Here is a 9,282-nt window from a genome sequence, read left to right as displayed (position 1 = left end):
ATACCGGTAACGCTGATACCAGATAATTAAATCATGGCTGACAAGTCATGAGCTGGAGCGGGGTCATCTCCAACACAGGCCATAGCGTGTATACGCACAGATCGATCTTGATGTAATATCTGATTGCCGCGTTGATAAAGGAAGTCAGATGCAGTCTTTCGCATCAAGCATAAACCAGCTGTTCTCACCAGTATGTGATATGCCATTGAAGTTGAATGTGTCATTAGCGCTGAAAAGTATTTGGTTTCTTAATTGGAAAGCATGGTCTTCAAGCAAATCCTACGAGGCTAAAAGCCATATGATGAAAGTGGCGTGGCGCCTGACCAGCTACCTGGTTGACTTGGGATTGACTCATCAATTCGAATCAAGAATATGCAATGGCTTCGAGGTGCAATAGATGATGTGGTCTTCAGAGCTGACAGAAAGCCATCATCTGAGGCTGGACGGCAGGTGACACAATGTGCGAGTCCTTTATTTGGCCATGTTTGATTTGGATTGCGCATTTCACGTCGACTTTGAAGCATCAATAGTCTTGATTGGGCTTAACTTTGAGTAAATTGAATGGGTTATTGCGGTTGCGCCCCTCATGTGAAGCTGTAGAGAGTAAGTATATTTTCACGACAAGAAATTGCTTCTTTTAATTAAGTACATACCAGCTCAGCTCTTAGCCACGTATTGCAACGGGGCTGCCGTAGCTTTTGCTAAGAGAAGGCTAAGCTTAGGCCACTGACCTTACATTCTTGACGAGAGCATGTACGAGTGTAGGGATCGAAAATCCATTTCTCTTAGACTACTTAAAACCTTAACCAAAGTCAAGAGACTCTTCCGTTTAAAATTGAAACTGTATCATCTGTTTATTTGCGACAGAGCCGCCGTAAATGACCTAAGGTTTTCCTGATTAAATGGAAAAAGCAAATCAATATGCATTACTACTGGCAGTCCTGCCACGTAGTGGCTTCTTGTTACGGTGTAGCCATACTATTCTCGAATTGCACCAACTTGTGTAATCCACACCTTTAGACGGTCCCACCATCTTGTGTGACCCGCCCTTTCATACAAGACTACGTGGTACCCTGTTATAGTCTCCCTCATTAAAATTGTAAATACCCACTATTTACATTTAACTGTCGCCTTATAAAGGCTCGCGTGTCTGATGCACCGTTACGTCCTTCCGAACATTCTTAAACATTCTCCGCTCAATGAGCCTTGTGTCCATGACTCACAAAACACTTGGCCGAGCTGGATGCGAGGGCTCCCGCGGGCAAGTCCTTTTTTTCTCCTTCTTTTCTGCACGAGGTGCATCTCCGGACAGTACGTCCGCGACTTCACAGGAAGCACATTCCAAGCGCTCGGCAACCGAGCGTCACACAACGCGTCCGCCACGAGCGACTGATTTTAGTCGAGGATTCGGAGGAAGTCGACAACGGGTCGAATACTCCGTTCCCAGCATGTAAAACGAAGAGGATGAGGTGCGCTAACGGCGCGACGTGAGCTCAAATTGAACCTTGCGGACGCCGTGTCCGTTCCCCGGCCTCTCTACGTCTGGGTGGAGTGCTATTGTTACCAATCGCCTCAACACGGCACAGAAGCAGCCGTTGTAGGCTGCCCACAGGACAGCACTTATTCGCTCGTATCCACGTTCAGTCAGAGACCCTCGTGAGAATAGCATTCCGCTTGGCGGATCCCTCTACTGTTGCAAAAGGTGTGATAACTCAATCGCTAGGCGTCTACATAGTCGGGCCCCAAGCCACTACACAAGTTGAGCTTGATCAGGGAAAATCTCTCCGAGCTCGCTTTTGGTACAACAAGAAATCTCAATGGATCGGTAAAGCGCTTGACTTCGAGCTCAAAAATGAGGTGCTCCTGTACCCGTAATGCAGACCATTCCTGTGCTGTTCGCCCCTGACAAACCGCTCCAGATGACGATCAGCTCCTTAAACGATGGGTGCAGCTGCACCGGAAACTTTCTTCGCTGTCTACCCTAAGGCGAAGCCACGAGGAAGTGGTCGTACGCGTAGAGCGTCATTTTAGATTCGAGTTTTCCAAACTCAAGCACAACGCCGGACTCCTGCGTATTGTCGCGCTGCCAAATATGACAGAAAACATCACGTTCCCGCGAGCTCTGTGGTTTCTCACACAGGTAAGTTATGACCTCGTCAGCTCAGGGCCATAGCTTGAGTTCAGACTCATTACCCTTCGACTTTCTGGGCTACGGCCGCGAGGTGCGGGGCTCACGACGACACGAAGCGTCATTACCCTTCTGATTATCAGCACTCACGACGTCTGGGCGGTCATGCTGAAGTGGCACCACAAACTCCCGCGAGTTATCGGAGTTTGACCCAACAGGCGTTCCACGTGCCACCATTTCCAATGAGAAGAGATAGCTGCGGGCGATGACAACTTGGTCGATCGCTGTCCGGTGACTCGCTATGCTCTTGGAGCGTTGGCGAACAAGTCCATCGTCATCGGCACTTGGCCGAGCATCTTGCCGAGGTTACCACTGTGCAAAAAACCTCGAGAGCCTGGAGCCATTTGTGCTCAAGTACCTCGCGTTGAGGATTATCTCGCTCTTTCGGAGCGGCTCCTTACCGTCGAGAAGGCGAATACATCACTTCGTGCAACGGTGGAGCGCCTTGCGCCGTTGAAAACAGATGTTGTTTCATCCCAAGCTCCGAGCAGTTGCTGGTTTAACTTCTGGGTGGCCAATCGCCGCTAAGCGCCGCCCCGGCGACAACTCTTCCGTTTTCACTTGCGCCGGATCCCGGCACGCTTAAGCAAGCCCTGATAAAACCCGGGTGGGTGCGCATCCTTCTCGGAAGGCTCAGCGTATACGTAAGGCCTCGATTGGCCATGACCTTAAACGGTCCAATAAATCGCGTACTGAGCTTTGTCAGAAAAACAGCAGAGACTGAATGTGTTGGAAAGATTTTTAGCATTTAATACAGCCAGGTCTCCGGCCTCAATGTTTTTAACATTTCTTTTTCCTTTTCCGTCTGCTTATTCCTTCTACATGTCTTGGCTTTCAGCCAACGAATCGTGAACGTGTCGAAAGATACTAAGTCTAAGTCCTCGACTTCTTTACGGGCAGTGATGGGGCTGACATCAGCTAGCCGTTCGGCTATATCGGTGTTACCGTGCGAGCAAAGCGCCGACAAGCTCTTGTCCGAGTTCTCAACTTCCTTGTTCACGGGATCTTGTAGCAGCGCTACAAACAAACCCACCCGCTTATGTGGCGCGGATCAAATCCGTTTCTGACAACGTCGGTAACAAGAAAGCATTTGAATCAAAAAAAGTTTGCTCTAGTAGCTTTTAATGGTCAAAAGTAGCAATCACTTCCGTTGGCTTGATTGAAAATTACGATATATATAAAAAAACGATTGTTGCAGGTAAAGCAACGTTCTGCTTATGATTCTTCTCCATCGATCATCATTCGGCGTGTCCCGAACACTTTATCGTTGCATATCTCCCGCTAAATCAGATGGCTCGGAAACTGCCACTGATGCACCATTCTTTAGGTGATTCATCTGCTGCTACAGCTGTAGCGGCTGGTTGAAAATTTGAGCCCTCCTTGAAAGTAATGCCTTTGGTACCGAGCACTGGTGAGTGATAAGAAGAGCTGTATACTATAATTATGTGCGTTTGGGTAAAGTTGAAAGTCACCCGACCATTTCAAAGCTTACAAGCCAAAACAAGTGGATCAGACGTCCGACTAAAGCGTCTTTTGTGGTATGCTCTCGCGATGCACGCATCTTGTGAACATGCGTTGCTTAAACGCTTATTCAACTTCGGCAGGTCACTAAGCATCTCTGTATCTCAAACGAGCAGGACATGATACAGCAGTGTTCAGGATACGTTGGATAAAACATGCGATCGAATTCTTCTCAAGACAATAATTTGTAAATATAGCCAATGAGTGCGAATTGTTCAATGTAGCGCTGTCCCATACTACTGTATCGGAAGTTGAGCTTTACCCAATGTAGCCTTGCCTGTATTTGCCCGTAGCGATGCAAGCACGGCGCATGTCGCTCAGTCCTGTCAAGATAAATTGTTCAATTTTTCTACCTAATGTAGATAGGGTGATATAAAAGTCGTATTGTATTGACGACTTCTCCTTCACCGAGCCTGGAGGCACTGCAAAAATAGGAGCGGCGGGTAGCTTAATAAAAGTTAGGGGTACTTGAACATCGCGACTTGAGCGAGCTGGAACTTATGCATCCGCCCTGCGATTGCGCTCTGTAAGCGCGTCGATAGAAATCTTCTGTAAGGCGATCATTGCGCAATACCTCACAACTATTTGCAATAGTCCTTGTCATTTTTTTCAGACATATTAAAGGGCAAGCGATATCAGCGTAGTTTTCACTTTAACTGTGCAAATCCATGATCGAGCCAATCCACCTCCTGAAGGCTTCTTGGGGCAGAGGCACTGGCCAATCTTGGATAAATTTGAGCTTCGCGCGATCTGCAGACACTGGAGCATCTCTATGAGAGGATTTTGTTGGCGATAAAGACATTAGCCTATTGTGGCAAAAAGCTTGATTAAAAGCATACAAGTTTGTTAATTGAAAGTATTTATCGCTGTTTGACAGCTACCCATTATCTGCACGACAACAGCGAAAATATTTAGAAATATCTTTCTACATAAGAAGATTCTTGCGCTTGAAAGTCGTCGTGTATTATTCCTCAGGCATCGGTCAATATAAAAGCGATTTGCTTGTACTACAATACACGGATTTGATCATTTATATCAATTAATCAAATAGCTCAAGAGCACAGTACTAGGTGCGACCGACAATGACCGCATGCAGCAGGTCCTACGTAGATAGTAATTAAGCTGAGCTTTTATGAGTATGTATAATCGCTATTTGCAGTCAGACTGTTCATCCTTGGAAGTTGGCGCTGATAAAAGCCACTTCAAAATTTGGCTCAAAAGAAAAAAATCATAAATTTACATCAAGTAATGACCACGGATGTGTGGTACAGTCTTACGCTACAGAAAAAAGTACAATTTAGTCAAGCTCGCCCTGGACTAGTGTGAAATCCGTGATGGATTTCTTTTCGTCACGTCAAGGTATTCTTCGACAAACTGGAAAATCCTCGTGGGATATAGGTTTCCAGCAGTTTTACTTTATAAATCTAGAGCTCATAACGATTCCTTAATCACGGACTCGATCAAAGGGCACGAAAAGCTCTGCTCTTTTTCCAATGTCAAGGGTACCGATCTAAAGCCATAACCAAAGCTTCATTTTATTAATAGCCATGAACCCGACCATTTTGAATTCCAAAAAGATCGATAACTCATGTCATTCAAAAATTGCAACATCGCGGATACGATCATGTATCAAATCCCAAAATTGGATCATTCAGCATTTCACGCCATCTTGTCGTGAAATGCTAAATGATCCGCATCAGAATTGCTCAAACAAATATACCACACTTCAACACATTATCTTATCGCACGCCCACATAAATTGCGCCCGTATTTGGTATCTTCGATGCCTTTGAGGATTGTTCTCTGATCTGAACAGTTGTACGTCGTTTGTAATTGACCAACATACCTAAATGTACCAAAATGTTTGGGTTTTAACAAAGCGCAAGATGTCTATACTGACAATCAATTACGTTGGCCGTGTTTCACTCATCAGATTGCATCTTTGAGGGCTGGTTCGCGTAGGCTTGGCTCTTAAGAGGTATGCAAGACACGTTGTTTTTCAGGTAGGCCGCTAGAATTCAATATTTTTACTATCAAACTTTTCTGTCGACCCCGCGAAGGTACTCGAATATAAATAGATCGCAGCCTGGAGAGAAGAAGGCACTCTGGGCGCTGTGTCTGGTATTGTAAGCGATTTGATATCGACAGATATCAGGTGCTACTCGGCAGCAACTAGATTATCAAGATTGGCACAGATCCATCGCCTCGGAAACGCCTAGCGAACCTCCACTTCCCGCCTTGCAATTAGATTTCATGGCAAGAAAACTGTGACCCGCACTCATTGACACAGCATAAGATGGATGGAAGTTGCACCAGAGCAGATATGGTTTATCGTCTCTCTGCTGTCATTGTTGGATGCCGCGACTGAAAGAATATGCTATTTTGATATGAAATCCCTGCTGTTATCCCTAGAAAATTTCGGCCCTATGACGGCAGTTCGAGCGCTTAACCCCTGACCATAAACTTCAGTTGCCTTTTTTCTTAAGGGTAGAAAATTTTGATCGCACATGGGACGCATGCTTAGGCTCGCGGGCGCTTACGACATCAGTCTCTTCCAGACAGTCTATGCTGAAATGCTTCTTGTGCAGAGGTACTGCAAGCTAGTCAATAACGCGTAGACTGTGGCTCCATCTTGTCCATGGCCAAGTAACATGGCAACCTCACCTTTTTTACCGAGAAATATATTCCCCCTTCCCTTCCCTCCGACGACTGGAGATTAGCTGAAAAAGCGTTTATGTAAAAATTTAAGTGCACCAACAGCGGTTTGATTTCGACAACCCTAGATGTGCCACACTAGACCATTTTCATGGCTGGTAACAGTTTTCAGGCTTTATCACGCAGTTCACCTTACAGCATTACTATCTTAAATCAAAAGAGTTTAAGACGGACGAATCATAAACCATTGCCATTTGCGCTATTCCCTCAGAACTAATGTCTGACAGAAGCTTTTTGAGCGTGTCTTGCCCTTTCAAAAATGCTGGAATGTGTTTGGTGAAAGAGCAACTGGTGTGTTGGAGCTATGGCATTCTCCCTGCACCTAGCTCATATAATCTGCACCTGGACCGAGACCCCCCCTGAGACCTAGAGACCCCCCCCCGCGGCCCCTTATGCCACATCAGCCGCCAACGGCCATCCGGATAAGCGTATTCGGATCCGCTTTCCAACACGCCTTCCTCGAAGGCCTCAGCTTTGATTGTCATACGGCTGGTTCATCATCCCTATCATACCACACAGCTTGGCTAGTCGAACCTTATCGAGTGGCTTGGTGAACGCATCGGCCGGGTTGTCTTCTCCCTTTACCTTCACGAGTGTGATCAGACCGCGCTGCACCTGGTCACGCACAAAGTACCAACGCAGCTAGATGTGACGCGTGCGTCGCAAATAAGTCAAGCTGGTAGCCGTCACGTGTGCCGCAATTTTGTCGATACCAATGACCGGTCGCACGTGCATAGACGGAAATATCTTTGACAGGATAACAAACTGCGCTTTCGCTTCCAAAGCAGCTTCATATCCAGCCACATATTCAGTCTCAACCGTGGATTGAGCCCTAATTGACTGACGCTTGGACATCCATGTCACCGCTCCACTCGCCAGCATATAAATTAACCCGCTCGTGCTCTTCCTGGTCTCGGGGTCACTTCCCCAATCACTATCATAGAATTCGCTCATGGTCAGCTTCATACGGTTCCCAGATCCGTTTTTGTACATAATACCTTGCGCCTGAGTGCCTACAAGATATCGTAAGACGCGGTTGAGCGTTGTCGCATGCTTCACAGTCGGGTTCACAACGAATCTTCACAACTGGCCGAGTGCAAATGCCAGATCCAGCCTGGTTCCGGTCGCGAGATACAGGAGCATGCCCAGTGCATCCCGGTAGTCAAAGCTGGAGTCAAAGCTGTCGTCCTTCGTAGCTAGTGCGAGTCTCGTGATGGACTCCATGGGGTTCCCACACTTGTTCGCTCCGTCAAAGCCGAGCTGGTACAACACGTCCATTGCATATTTCTCTTGGCTGATGAACACGCCCTCCTCGGTTTGGGTCACTTCAATACTCAAAACCTCAGTCAGCCTCTCGTGGTCCTTCAGGCCACACGCCTTGTCGAGCTCAACAAACAACCCGATTTTGCACTTTCATCATTCGTGGCTAAACCACGTCGTCCACGTAGATCAATAGCATCACAATTTTCTCTCCGTCGATCAAGTAGTAGAGACAGGGCTCCAAAACACACCGTTCAAATCCGCGGTTCAAAAGCCACCCATTGATTCCGAGTTCCATTCACGGCCAGATTGGCGCAAGCTATACAGCGCCTTCCGCACCACGTAGACATACGACGGGTCCTCACACGGATACCCCCCTTGATCCCATCGACAATCTGAGCGATCTCGAGCGTCACATTTAGATACGCAGTGTTGATATCCCCACCGTAAAGTACTAGATCAAACTCTGCTGATATGGCTGCCGTGATCCGGAACGAAGACATTCTCGCGACAGGCGACAAATTTCCATAAAATCGATTACTGGTCTCTGATAGTTTCTGAGCGCCACGACACTCGCCTTGAATCTCACAACGAAGCCTTGCGCATCCGTTTTGATTGCGTAGATCCACTTGGTCTTCATGGTTCTGACATCCTTTGGCATCTCGGTCCTCTTGACCTGTCTCAACACCTCCCTGTTTTTAAACGCGGCCCTTTCCTCCAGCTCAGTCATTCGCCAGTAATTCGCATACTTAAACCTCATAGCTTGATGTTCTTGGCATCAATCGGTCTACCAGCACGACCCCATATTTTCGTCGCACAAAGTCATCAAATCGAGCCGGTCGGCGCGTCCTTTGACGTAAGCTTGTGCGACGTTCTTTCATTTGATCTCCATGCTGGTTCTTCTTAGCTTCTGACGGGGTGTCGTCTCGTTCCACTCGCTTTCGCAAGACTTCTGGCAGAACGACCTTCTCAAGCACGGATCGTTTCGTGGCAATCGGTTTCGACCAAGCACCGGCTTTGTCACCGTCGGGCGAGTCCTGGCTCCAGCCGTTTTCCGTATGATCATTGGCTTCTCGGCCCTGCTGTCGGTCAGATCGCTTACGCCCTCGCCCACCTCGGTCGCATCGGCGACCGAACCTTCGTCTGCTGGATCCACCTCCGATCCAAAATTAACCGAGATGACTCGTCATCATCATGACAATCATCCGCCTGGTCACTCATATCCTGGTGATTCTCACCAACGTCCTGGTTATCGTTATCTTTGCCCTCGTCCCTCGGATCGACGTCTGCCGACCGATCCTTATCAGCCATAAAGGCTTCGTACGCAACCGTAGCACTGACAGTAGTCTCTGCCCCCCCCCGAGTTGTCAAGTTCGACGCTCTGGCTAGACTCATGGATGCTTTCCATATCCATGCGTCGTCACTCGAGATGCTGGTCGTGTCGTCTTGCTCTCCAACTTCTTCGGTCGCAAAGCGTAACCACTTACCATCATCTCGGTTAGTTAAATCGACATGATGACGGTCGCCGTACATCACGTCCTTGAATACGCGAACCTCAGCGACAAACTTGACCGTTTTCTCGCTGGAGATATACACAT

At 47.6% G+C, this 9,282-nt stretch overlaps 3 protein-coding genes across 3 annotated transcripts; all 3 read right to left on the bottom strand.

Annotated features, from left to right (window-relative positions):
- Window positions 1-3,474: 3,474 nt before the first annotated feature.
- PHALS_00725 (uncharacterized protein) lies at window positions 3,475-3,804 on the bottom strand (the record flags this gene model as incomplete). The annotated part of the gene is made up of 2 exons (XM_024730450.1): window positions 3,475-3,596; window positions 3,681-3,804. 2 exons carry the CDS (start codon window positions 3,802-3,804, stop codon window positions 3,475-3,477), a joined length of 246 nt encoding a protein of 81 aa, XP_024580726.1.
- A 2,282-nt stretch (window positions 3,805-6,086) lies between these two features.
- Window positions 6,087-6,565, bottom strand: PHALS_00724 (uncharacterized protein; the record flags this gene model as incomplete). Its single annotated transcript, XM_024730449.1, has 4 exons — window positions 6,087-6,161; window positions 6,217-6,309; window positions 6,374-6,488; window positions 6,561-6,565. The coding sequence occupies 4 exons, from the start codon at window positions 6,563-6,565 to the stop codon at window positions 6,087-6,089; spliced, it is 288 nt and encodes a 95-aa protein (XP_024580725.1).
- Window positions 6,566-8,433: 1,868 nt separating this feature from the next.
- Window positions 8,434-9,217, bottom strand: PHALS_00723 (uncharacterized protein; the record flags this gene model as incomplete). The annotated part of the gene is made up of 2 exons (XM_024730448.1): window positions 8,434-8,766; window positions 8,822-9,217. The coding sequence occupies 2 exons, from the start codon at window positions 9,215-9,217 to the stop codon at window positions 8,434-8,436; spliced, it is 729 nt and encodes a 242-aa protein (XP_024580724.1).
- Window positions 9,218-9,282: the final 65 nt, after the last annotated feature.

Source organism: Plasmopara halstedii, assembly GCF_900000015.1.
Source record: "Plasmopara halstedii genome assembly, contig: Scaffold_1211, whole genome shotgun sequence".
Taxonomy (NCBI): Eukaryota; Oomycota; class Peronosporomycetes; order Peronosporales; family Peronosporaceae; genus Plasmopara; species Plasmopara halstedii.
The sequence above is the reverse complement of the archived record's forward strand: the minus strand, read 5'-3'. Positions and strand labels throughout refer to the sequence as shown.